Raw genomic sequence first — 14,098 nt, 5'->3', positions numbered from 1 at the left:
TATTTGCAAACCGGCATGCGTAAGAAGTTAATTAACTAATTACGTTCGAAAAAATTAGCAGTAATTTTAGTGCATCGTACGTTCTTTACAAAAACATGAAAGAAATATTTTTTTTTGTTATCAATAATTAATAAAAGTTGATCTTCCCAATAGCTTAAAGAAATGGACTTCTGAAAGTAAAAAGTAACCGAAGTTAATTTTAATAAATTTAAATATCCTAGCTGGTCGCATAAAATAATATTAAATTCCTAAATTGGAGATTAACAGAAATTAATTAAACGTGCACGAACTTGGTTTGAAAAATGATTTAGCCTCAATAATATTTAATAGAAAGCAATATAAGTGTAAGCGGCACATTTTTATAGACTAACAATAAAATAATCGATTGGCATTAAACGTGAATAATTATCTGCAATAAATATTCAAAAAGCCTTGTCAAATCGTGAACACACTTAGTCTTCGTGACTGGCAACCATTCGGCGTGCGTGATCCTCAAACTCTGATCGAGTTGTGGTAGACGAGCTTCCAAGTTGGGTGGTAAGCTCGGTAAACCTCTCGGGTCCGGTTGTATCGCGGTCTTCTGTCCTCCGTCTTCCCCACGCATCAATAATCCGATATGATCGTCGAAGCTGCCCTTCAATCCAATGTAATCTTCAGCCTGCGAAAGCCAACAGGACGTTTAATCGCTACTGTGTATATAACTTGACCGAGGATGCTATTTCGTAGAAGGGAATTAGAGACGTTTCCAATCTTTATTTTTCGATAAATTATTATTTGACATAATTTTGAGATTGTTTCATTATGTAATACGTACGTTATTATTGACGGATTTAAGATTTTGCACACGCAAGTATTTCCAATAAAGTATTGATTTTTATTGAAATGAAAACATGTTTATTTTTATGTGCATATCTATTTATTTTCATTATATCATTTTTAAATATGTAATTAGCTATATGCGATAAATTCATATATGCGCTAAAAGTTGATACTGTATAGTTCTTATGTTAATAATATGTTATGATGATATTTTGTGACAGTTTCTTTTTTTTTGATTCGTTAAACTTTTTATTGCTATTGATGTGTCAGTTGCGTTTCGTCGATTATTTTAACAGCACTGTTTACACAAGTATTGAGTTTTTGTTATTATTGAGCATTTATTGCTGCAAGGAAGGGTACTGCGCCACGTGATAATTATTGAATATTATTACTTGGTAATTTTTGACGACCGATTCGCCTAAATAAAGCTAAATTAAGCTAAGAATAGTTACGTTACAAAGAAATGTGTCGCTTCTCTCTTTCTCTGAAGGGAAAGTAAAATTTTGACAGTGGGTTAAGTGTTAAATGAAACAGTGTTGTGGATACTTCACGTAAAGGAAAAGGACAGATTATGTAGATCAACGAAAAAGTATATATATATATATGTAATATCGTGATATAATGTGTTTACAAAGAGTGGACAATAGAGATGTTAATCAGACAGAAAAAGACGATTGTTGTTCAACCTGAACTATTCACGCCAAACGTACAGAAAACAGCGCAATCCACACTCTCTCGGCAACGCCACTCGCAACCTCCGTCTCCGCTCGACTCGCACTCTGCTCCTCGACTCGCACTCTGCTTTTCGACTAACGCTCTGGCCGTTGCCGCATTCCGTTGTCTTTTTCCTAGGCCCACCGCACACGTGTTCTGCAAGCGCTCGTGGCCAGGGTCACGTAGGTCTTTTCCACGAAACTATGCACTTGAAAAGACCGATGACACATTGATGGGCCCGACGGCGCCTCGGCTCTCGCGACATTGTTCATAGTTCGCCCGATATTTCTTAGGCCTTTCGTCCACGATACTACATATATATGTCGGGTTTACATTAGAATTAGGGTTAGGGGCGTGAAACGAATCTTCGTTTGGGTTACACGTTGTCGTTATGCAATAGAGAAGACATTGACTAGTGCAAATACGATTATTATAGAACCGGACAAGTAACCGTGGTAGCTAGGTACTCGAGAAACTAATGACAATGATCCTAGGTTCAATAACGAATCCGCGGTCGACGGGATGATAGATGAACGTGCTCACAAAATTCACTGGTCGTAAGGGGTTACTCTTTTCGTCGATGAGATCGCGAGAGAGAATGACTTTCCCGTCCCGATGATGCCACAGAGGAAAACTATAGTGGGGTGTGTCTAAGGACACGAGATCATCGGATTCGTCGAGAAAAGCCTTCGTTCAGAAAGTAAGGGAAATTGGCGTTGCTGCTAATTGGTCAATCTCCATATCGGTGGTTAGAAAAAGATGCTAGTCGCCCTCGAGGGAAAGTTGCCAGTGGGAGAGGCCGCTCGTTGAAAAATAGGTCTCCTCTATTTTCCCATAGTTGGGACAAAGACTGTTTGTCTGTTTGAAGGACTTTAGTTGACTAAATCTTAAGATTTATAACGGGCCCTCGGGCTAGCTGAACATGTACTGCGGAAACGCATCGACATCTGGCAATCATCTTACTCGAAGAATAGGGTTTGCGTGTGGCGAACTACGGGACAGAGACCGTTGGAATGTTTACTGTCGCTGTTCGCTGTGGAGTGCCGAAGCGTGCAGACGTGTCTCTAGTGCCCAGTGTAGTCCGAAAACAATACGTGTCGCCCAACCGTCGAAAGTGAACACAGCCAAGTGTTTCCTACCCTTTAGGGAGAAGAAAATCCCACGCACCTAACCCCAACCCTCATAGCCTCACGACTAGTTATTCATTTTGAATTAACTAGCTCGATGATGGCCCAGCAATCGCGACCAGGCTCTCCGGAGCAGACTCGCAACTACCCCGCGCTACCTCCTCCGTGGCAGAAGTGTAGCAGAACTCTCCGCACCAACGACGCTAGTATTACAAAGAAACGGAAAATAGAAACATCAAAACTAGACATGAACGGCACCCGGAACGAACAATCAACGATACAAGTAAACACCTACAACAGGTTCGCCGTATTGCAATCCACTAACGACGCCATGGAAATCGCAGGCCCGCCGCCAAACCCACAAGCACAGAGAATCCCCCCTCCCCCACCAATATTTGTGGATGATGTCATCGACATACAAACAATGATCAAGTCCTTAGAGAGAGATATCTCCAAGGAGGACTACAACTTAAAGATAAATAAAAATAAAGTAAAAATACTGCCGAGGAACCCAGAAGCTTACAGAAAACTCACCAAGATACTTAGGACCCTAAACGCCAACTTCCACACCTACCAACTCAAACAGGAAAGGCCTTTCCGGGTGGTCCTACGAAACATCTACCACTCAGCAGATATAGACGAACTCAAATACGAACTCTCAAAACTCGGCCACGAAGTCATCAACGTAAGTAATATAAGGCATAGAGTCTCGAAAGACCCGTTATCCTTATTTTTCATAGATATAAAATAAAAGCCTAACAATAAGGAAATCTACAACATCAGTCGCCTAATGAACGCAATAGTAAAATTCGAACCACCGCTTGTGAAAAAAGAAATAGTGCAGTGCAAAAGGTGCCAAAGGTACGGTCATACGCAGAAATACTGCAACCATACTTTCCGCTGCGTTAAATGCGCAGGCTCTCACTCCACTGACCAGTGCGCCAAATCACCGGAAACCCCAGCGAAATGCATCCACTGCCAAGGGGACCACCCTGCCAACTACAAAGGCTGCCCAGCATATAAAACACTATACACGAACAGGTACCCTAAGCTCAGAGCAAAAGAGGTATCCAACCAAACACCCAGCCCGCCGAAATTCACGACTACCCCAACCCCCTCAACCAACCAAACACCCAGTCCTACCAAATTCATCTCCACCTCAACCTCCTATGCCCAAGAAGTACAAGGCATCCAAAATAACCCGAACAGTCAAAGGGACCTTTCCCAAAACAGTGTCCCCAACCCACCAAACACAGACAACTCCTCAAGGCTTGAAAAGCTAATAGAGAAACAATCGGAGCAAATAAATCACTTGCTATCGCTACTAACACTCATCGTGGAAAAATTAGCACGCCCCGACTCAAAATAAAACCAAGGCGCATAGCACTCTGGAACGCCAACGGTCTAGCGCAACACAAACTTGAACTAGAACTCTTCTTAAAACACCAGCAAATCGACGTAATGCTCGTATCGGAAACCCACTTCACCGACAAGAGCTACCTGAAAATTAATGGTTACAAATTCTACCATACCCAACACCCCAGCGGAAAGGCCCACGGTGGCACCGGAATAATAATCAAAGCAAGTATTAAGCACTACGAACTTCCATCATTCCAGAAAGACTACCTCCAAGCAACAAACGTAGCAATAGAAGACTGTCATGGCTCAATCACCACCTCAGCAGTATACTGCCCTCCCAGACACTCCATCGCCAAAGAAGACTTTGATAACTTCCTGGACACCCTGGGCAATAGATTCATAGTTGGAGGAGACTATAACGCCAAGCACATCCAATGGGGCAGCAGACTGGTTACAACAAGAGGCAAAAACCTCTTAAACAGCATAACAAACAACAACCTCAACTACCTCACCACATACGAACCCACATACTGGCCCACTGACACCAACAAAATACCCGACCTTCTCGACTTCTTCATAACTAAAAATATCCCATCAAGACACGTCCAGATCAACTCCTCGGCTGATCTCTCCTCTGATCATTCTCCCGTGATAGCAACAGTCAGTTCAACAATCATCGAGAATACACCTAATGGCTCCATTCACAACCAACACACCAACTGGCAGCTCTTCAGAGAAGTCTTTACACACTCAACCTCAGCCTTCACCCCACTAAAAACAAAGGAAGATATCGAAGCAGCCACGGAATACTTTAACACGAGCATAATAAACGCAATCCGCCTCTCCACACCGACAAAGCCATCTAACAGCAAACAAGAATATCCCCAATACATACTAAAAAAAAAATAGCAGAAAAACGTAGACTAAGAAGAGTCATAGAAGACTGACTAAGAAGAGTCAGACCCATAGAACACCGGAGGACAAACGCAAACTTAACAACGCAACTAGAAAGCTATCCAGAACCTTAAGAAACTATAAAAACGACTGTTTCCATAAATACCTCGCCAGCTTATCCCCCACAGCCGACGCCAACTACTCACTATGGGAGGCCTCCAGGAAACTCACACGCCCCCCACAGATAATCCCACCTATCCGCCGTCCGCAAGGTGGATGGGCGCGAAGCCCTATAGAAAAAGTCGACCTGTTTGCTGAACACTTGTCAAAAGTATTCAAACCCCATTCCCCCCAAGCCGACGCGGGCGTTACTGAATACCTGCACACCCCCTTCCAAATGTCCCCTCCTATCGAACCCTTCTCCTCTGCAGAGACTATAGAAACAATCAGTCGCCTAAACCCCAAGAAAGCAGCAGGACACGACCTAATAGGCAATAGAGCAATCAAGGAACTTCCCACAAAAGGGATAGCACTCATCACATCGATTTTTAATGCTATCCTTCGCCTGGAACACTATCCTAAGGCCTGGAAAATCTCATTGATTACCCTCATCCCTAAACCCGGTAAACCGATATACGAAACCTGCTCCTATCGCCCAATCAGTCTTTTACCTACCCTGTCCAAACTATTCGAGAAGATGCTCACGAACCGACTCCTTCCAATCCTAGAGAACTTGAAAACACTCCCAGATCACCAATTCGGCTTCCGAAAACATCATTCTACAGTAGAGCAAATCCACCGCTTAACTCATACGATCAGCCAAACACTCGAAAAGAAAAAATATTGCTCAGCGGTTTTCCTAGACATCCAACAGGCATTCGACAAAGTATGGCATGAAGGGCTACTATACAAACTTAAAAAGATCCTACCCCACCCCTACTACTCCATCCTGAAATCTTACCTAACCAAGAGACAATTCATGGTTAAATGCCTAGACGCCACTTCCGCAACATTCCCAATAGAAGCCGGCATACCCCAAGGTAGTGTCCTCGGACCCCTACTGTACTCCATCTACACTGCCGACCTACCTATATCAAACGATATAACAATAGCGACATTTGCAGACGACACAGCGCTATTAGCTACCCACGCAGACCCGGTAATAGCCTCATCCACTCTCCAGCGAAGTCTCGACTCCATGGAAAAGTGGTTTCACAAATGGGGCTTCAAAGTCAACGAAAAGAAATCCTCACATGTAACCTTCACGCTCCGAAAACAAACCTGCCCCCAGGTCACCATCAACAATGCAACAGTTCCTAGCAGGGACACAGTCCGATACCTGGGCATGACCCTGGACAGGAGACTAACGTGGAAGACGCACATCTCAGATAAAAGGAAGCAACTAAAGGACAAACTAAAAAAACTCTATTGGCTCACGGGCCGACGCTCCAAACTAAATATACAGAATAAAATTACCCTCTACAAGACCGTAATAAAACCTGTCTGGACCTACGGAATCCAACTATGGGGAACAGCAAGTAACTCCAACATTGAAATACTCCAACGCTTTCAATCGAAAACGCTAAGATCCCTAATTGACGCACCTTGGTATGTAACCAATGAAACAATACACCACGACCTCAAGATACCCACCGTCAAAGAGGAAATAGCAAAATATAGCGACAGATATAGCAAAAGAATCAACAAACACCGAAACCCCCTAATCACTGGACTACTCGATACGACGGACCAGATTCGCAGGCTGAAGAGGCACTACCCGCTAGACCTAAGCGTTAGATTCATTTAATTATCCAAATTAAGCATATGCACTTACTTATAATACTTATAAATTATACCTATCTATAATAAGAATTAACTTATTGTAAATAAACAGCCATGTCACTGCGCCACGCCAGAAAAATTACTGAAAATTCTCAACGCGAGAATTGATTGTAATTTCAACAAATATATAAAAAAGAAATATATATATATATATATATATATATATATATGTCGGAGATGAAAGAACACCGGAGCCTTTGGAACTTCGGATAACCCCGCAACATTGTAACCTAGAGTCTACTATAGCAGTAATTAAACAATTGTAGTTATTCAATCCAATTGTAATTATTCGAGATTGGTGATAGTGAGCTCTGGCTCGAGACGACAGTCTGTCGTCCAACGTAGCCGCGGCCAAGGGATGAACGCTTTGTCTAACAAAGGTAATAATTCTATAGCTCTCCTTAAAAGAAATATTCCTGGCGACACGCGACAGTAAACATTCCAACGGTTTCTGTCCCGTGGCTCGCCACACGCAGACCCTATTCTTCGAGTAAGATGATTGCCAGATGTCGATGCGTCTCCGCAGTACATGTTCGGCTAGCTCGAGGGCCCGTTATAAATCTTAAGATTTAGTCAACTAAAGTCCTTCAAACAGACAAACAGTCTTTGTCCCAACTACGGGAAAATAGGGGAGACCTATTTTTCAACGAGCGGCGTCTCCCACTAGCAACTTTCCCTCGAGGGCGGCCAACATCTTTTTCTAACCACCGGTATGGAGATTGACCAATTAGCAGCAACGCCAATTTCCCTTACTTTCTGAACGAAGGCTTTTCTCGACGAATCCGATGATCTCGTGTCCTTACACACACCCCAATATAGTTTTCCTCTGTGGCATCATCGGGACGGGAAAGTCATTCTCGCTCGCGATCTCACCGATTAAAGAGTAACATCTTCGCGATCAGTGGTTATTTCACATTTTAACCAGACTTAGACTTTGTGAGTACGTTCTTTTGTCATCCCGTTGGCCGCGGATTCGTTATTGAGCCTCAGACCATCGTCACTAGTGTCGCGAGTGCCGAACCGCCGTGATCAATTGTCAAGACTGTAATAATTCTATCATTGTAATAAACTACACCTGTGTATACCGTACCAATGGCCAATTCTCGAGAAGATTCATTTAACGCCCACAACCCTACTCCCAGTGCAAATCCGACATATATATATAAATAATATACAATATATATATACAATATATATATGTCGGATCACGATTCGAATTTTGGGCGCGCGACGACTCTTCATGTGGACTAGCCATCGTTTCACAAAGCCGAGATTTTATTTACACGTATATACAGGTCTATCACTAAGCTTAACAAATAATAAGTACAACTAATAATAAGTCTAACAAACACTAAGCCTAATGAATAATACGATCTACGAATAATTAAATTAAATAATACTATTAGCAATGTTTGAGTTCAAACGAATTCACGGTCACCGGGATAACTCCTTACTAAGCGAAACTAACTTAGATGCAAATGCGATCGTCGAAAATGCTCGATGTATCACTCTCCAAGGCAATCGCAAGAATGCCAGCCTCGTGGAGATTTTTCTCCCTGTACGATTGCATTTTGTTTTCTATACCCGTTTGGAAGCATCGAGAAGGTTCCAAACGCCGTTGCTAGGCAGTTTCTGCCTGGAGTTTTGATTACTAATACAATGTATGTCCCATTGCATCGGCACCTCCGAGGCAACATCACATGTGGCTAGGCCCGCTCTCGAGGCCGCATGCCGCCACAACCACATTTCTCAGAAAACACATACAACCACTCCAGACCTCCGTTAGATAAAACATCCATCCCGTGACCGTGGCTACGTTCAGCGACCGATTGTCACCTCGAACCCAATCTCGCTTATTACAAATCTTAAGCAATTACAACTATAATAAAATCTAGGCTAAGGTACTAGAGGATGTTCCCAAAATTTCCAAGGAAAGGCTTCGGCTTTCCTTTCATCTCCGACATATATAATATATATATATTATTTATATAATATATATAAATAATATATATATATATTGTATGTATTCATATTATTTGTTATTGTTTATATATATATATATATATATATTAATATAACATCATAGAATTAATTATACCAACAACGATGAATTGGATTTTAAAGTTTATATTTCTTCCAGTTTATATATTTATTTAATAAGCAATATTATGAACTAGATAGTATGTTGCGATACAATTAAGAACTCAATTACTTATTTAAAAATGATTACAATCTATTTACTTAAATAAATAACATTTGTCATTTATATAAATATATTTTCAAAAAATAAATTGTTCATTTCCTAATGGAAATTCTTCTAATTTTATTTGAAAAATATTACATGATTAAATAAATTGAAATGCAATTACGAAAAGATGAATTAATAAAGCTTTTACACATTGCAGAAACAACCTAATAATATCTTCCAATAAATCATAGCTTCTGGGAATTGCCTATCACAATGTGTATAGGTATAATTAATCAGACCATAATTACTCTACTCGCATAATTTCGAAACTCATCGAACATTTGACCCAAAAATGAAATCATAAATATTGATTTACATGATTGGAGAAATATGTTCCAAGCGATGTTTGGAAGTCAGAGACCTATTCCATGATACAAAGTGTTGGAACAGTTATTGTCTGTGACCTTTTTTAACTTCAGAGTTACTTGCTTTATGTATGTAAGTCTTCGGGTTTACTAAATCATTATCCATTACGTTGAATGTATGTGACTTAATCATCCGCCAAAGAGTAATAGCGAAAAATAAATCTTGAATATTTTTTTACAATTAATTTTATAGAATACTTAAATCTTCTATATCTTTAAAAAATAGCTCATCTTTGTATAGAAACATATATATTTGTGACTTAGGCCACTTGTAAAGTCAGTAGTACGGTCATTATTGTAAAATAATAATTGTCTTTCGTAACTACTTTGATCACTAATAATAATCATATCAAATTTCCAATTTCATATCCTATTTCCATTTCCACCAAAATAAAGCTTTAAAAATTCCTATGTATGGTTTGTAACCAATTAATAGATACAGTATAATTTATAACGTAACTTATAAGTAAACATATAATTTATAGACAAATATAATAATTATCTTTAACATTTATGATATTTATAATGATACTACTAAAAATGAGTAATGTCAAAGGAAATTACCGAGAACTTCTGATTATTAAAGAAAAAAAGAAAAGGTAGTTGATGTGGCAATGAATTATAGAAATCTTTTGCTTACTATACACATATCTAAAATTACGATATAAAACTAAATGTGGCTTGGATACTGTTCTCGTATATCGATAAAGGTTTCTGTGCAATAGATAAAACTTAACATTTTATTTTCATTATATAGTTATCATTATATTAAATGGTAATATCTTTACATCTTATGTCGTCTTCTTTGAGCTATATATTCTTCTCATAAAACTTCTGTAATAAAATAAAATAACTCGTAATAACTCGTAAAAAATGTTTCAAACAAAAGTGGCATGATTTCACAAAACCTCGTTAACTTATTATTAGTTATTTTTAAAACAATTACATCTCAATTATGTTCAATTATATCATATTGAAATCCACCTTGTTGATCATACAGTAAATTTCAGCTAATTTCATAAGAATATACTAATCTCAAAAAATTAGTACTATATCAACTACACAGTTATATTAAAAAGAATTATTAACAATAATTTTCACAAATGTTAGCTTTTAGAATCACTAACATCTATCAATTAACAAAATCTCCAGTTTCAATGTGATCGATATTAATTTGCTTGGCTACGAAATCGTCAACTCTAGCCCTCAGAGTCATCGATATCGGCTTCCGCAGCTCCATAATTAGTACTATCAGTTCATACGATACTTACATTCTTCAATATCGCGTGTCACCACTCCTAGATCGTTAATATCGATTCCCCACTTTCCTTTTTTCACCGTTTCCCACTATCTTGTTCTGTGCTTCGAGATGATGTATCAAGTGTCCCAAGCGTATTGTATTTATGTGAAAAGTTACGTTATACATCAAAGTTTCCAACTACACATATATTTTATCATGCTACTTCAGATAAGACTGTATACCTTAACTAAAAAGTATAATGCAAGTGACTTCGTATACCTAAAACCTTGATATATAGGTTTCACACATACGAGACTATTTGAAGCGAAACTGTTCAGCTCCATCTACTTTTTATCAATTTCTCAGTTTCATGAACGCAAGTACAGGATTGATGCTTCCATCAGTTCAATTATTACTACAGGATGGCATAAGTAATAACAAATTTGAAAGTAAATTTAAAAGATAGTGTTTGTAATCATCACTTTTTCATCTCTTTCAATTATAAAATTGATCAATATGGCTTCTAAACGGCTCATGTATTTGTATCGTTGTATATCATTTGTATAATGAATCATTTTAATGACGAATGACGGCGAATTCAATTTAATTCAATCTATAATTATTACTCGAATTTAAAATTTTTAAGTCGTATCTATAGTACTTCAAAGTATAGAAAGTATATTTTTATACATTATACTATAAAAAGAATTAAAAAAAAAATTTCATATGACAGTATGTACATAACAGTATAATCAAAATAAGAATATAACAGCAACGATGATGTTTACTAATCCTCGCTCCATTATGAACAGATGGTTTTAGATCCAAATGTTAAACAAAACGAAAGAGTACATTTTTAATGTACCACGTAGTATAATCTAATCCTTCAAAAGAAGAAAAGAATGTTAGTAATATGATTCAATTTTTATTCACTATTGTATCTTAGTAGCCTTATAATTTTAATAACATTTGTTACATCACATCTTTCGAGATTTTCTTCTAATTTTACAGCAGTATCTAATTTTAATACAGTATTATTCTGACGTAATAGTAAATGTACTGTTAAAAATGACACGTTGCATGCAATTCAATAAAATAATGGTATAGACATAAAGAAGTCACAGAGAAAATATGAATATACGAATCAGAAATTTTATTTAGATTTATACTGGATGCAAAATTATCCAACTAACCGGCTTATAATCATAAAAAAGTCATTAAAATTTTGTATGTATGTATTGTATCATTTTAAAGGAAAGATTAAAAAACTTCTAAAACCCTTGTAATTATTATCTACTTATTACTATAAACGAAAAGTATAAATCATAATTCAATTTTATATATCTTAGAATTAATTCTGTCCTCCTTACAGGTCAATGGTTATCGAACAAATCCTTATTTTTTTCTCAGTTTTTATTATATACTTAGGTATTATATACCGTTATACATACTTCTTTTTTTTAAAGATTCCTTTCAAATTGTAGGATCTCTCTTATAATTTTTTCTTTTTCTTATAATTAACAAACTTTTCAAAAGGTTCGTGCTCCTATATCTATCAAAGACCTTCCTGATTTATCTGCAGTTTCATATGTTACAGCGTAATTTCAACAAATAAAGAAATCACAACCCTACACAATTCACTTTTCATCTCCAATAAAATCCAATAGATGATACAATGACATAAAAATGAATATCCAAACATGGAGATGCGTTAATACAATAATTAATAGAATTGGCGTACAAGAGGTATATGCAGGATTTGACACTATCGAAGTTTGAGTAGGAAAATGCGTTTATTTTACGGGCAATTTCAAATGGATTTTTCGAACGCTATTTTGGTCCGTTGACGTTTGAAAAATTTCATTTCCACGGATTTCACAGGCTTTTTCATGCCTTTCGTCAGGTTATACGACACACTCCTGTGTGTCATGTATGCACGGTCGGGATCATCATCTGCGTGTACACACGCTTGTACCAGCTTCTGTGCATTTTTTCATTGCACGATGATCGATCGTTCGACTGGATTGCGGGACACAGTGGCCACGTGAAAAATGGTATCATTTTTCTTCGGTTATGGCTCTCTATTTTTACGCGTTACAACGCGCGCACCAGGTCATAAACATCCCAGGCGAAATGAATTTTTGTTCAAATAATGGCCACCGTAATTTTTGCATAATTCCGTATTTGAATAATATTAACTACCGTTAGCACAATGGCAGTTGTAATTATTCAAATGACTATGAGTTTTAAATTTATTCCAAACTTGAAATCATTTCAGCCAGTTAATAACTCTATCTTTAAAGAGAGATAAATCCTATTTTATGTAAATTTTCTAATAAATTGATTATATATAAAAATATAATATACATAAGGGGATATTTTTAAAATATTTGTTAGGAAATTGTTTCATGAAACTTGGGCACTTAAATATGAATTATGAATTTGACATGTTTATATCAAATATCTGCCCTTTAATTATTAAAAAAAATTTTTTTAGACATATTTGTTTATAAATCTTTGAATATTTTCTTTTAATGTTTAAATATGTGCTAAATTTTTATAAATTGCGGATTTCATTGAACATTCTTCTTTAATGTTGATTGTTTGATAATAAAATGAAAAATAATACCCTTCTCTCTTCTTCCTTATAATTATTATACTGTATTCTAAGGTATGGCTCTCGGGGCTAATATTATAAATTTATCAAAATAACAGTAAAAATATATAGCATATACATCAGGTATAAGTGGAGAATTGATAAATTAGTAAACCTACTAATAATTTCCTTGATGTACAAATCAACATGAATACTACACACGTTACAAACGTTACAAACACAATCAATAATAAATTATATTTCAATTATATTATGAACCGACACACCCTCGATAAATGTAATGATAAGAAATTTAGAAACTTTAAAATCAAATAGGAAACGAAACTACCTCTATTCAAAAAGTAGATTAACTATTAGGTTGTCCGAAAAGTTTCTTTCGTTTCATAAGTTGATAATAGCTGAATTTCTATTTTATATTATTTTATTGAATTAGGTACAATCTATTTCGTTATATTTCTATTATTATGTTCGTGCATAATTCAATAAACTAATATAAAACGAAAAACACTGTGTTAATACTATTGTGTAATACTAAATGTACATATTAAATACCCTGTTTCATTTTCGAATTCTCTATTTCTACGAATGATTCTATATCAGTTTTATCTTCTGCAAGAAATATCGCATGTCAGCATTCTCAATAGAATAAGGAACTGAAACATTCAAAAACCAGACAAAATACAAAAATATATCATTATTCAAATTATAAGAACTTAACTACTACGTTAAATATCTCGTCCTCTCATTTTCTAATTCCTCAATATACCTTAAATGAACATTCCATCCGCATAAAAATATATCACACGTCAATAACCTCAATAAATTTCACTATGACAAATATAAAAACTTTTACAACCAAACAAGAAACGACAT

At 36.8% G+C, this 14,098-nt stretch overlaps 1 protein-coding gene across 2 annotated transcripts in view; it reads right to left on the bottom strand.

The window, feature by feature from the left end:
* Positions 1-14,098, bottom strand: part of LOC117233767 — a 167,100-nt gene that overhangs the window by 13,277 nt on the left and 139,725 nt on the right. For both annotated transcript variants that reach the window (XM_033494328.1, XM_033494329.1), the window contains one exon: positions 453-658. In XM_033494328.1, coding sequence (XP_033350219.1) covers positions 453-658 — 206 coding nt within the window. The remainder of the gene's footprint in view (positions 1-452; positions 659-14,098) is intronic.

This window comes from Bombus vosnesenskii, unplaced genomic scaffold (genome assembly GCF_011952255.1).
Source record: "Bombus vosnesenskii isolate JDL3184/JDL3185 unplaced genomic scaffold, Bvos_JDL3184-5_v1.1 scf7180000013299, whole genome shotgun sequence".
In the NCBI taxonomy this organism is placed as follows: domain Eukaryota; kingdom Metazoa; phylum Arthropoda; class Insecta; order Hymenoptera; family Apidae; genus Bombus; species Bombus vosnesenskii.
Note: the sequence above shows the minus strand (reverse complement) of the source record. Positions and strands in the feature narration are given on the sequence as shown.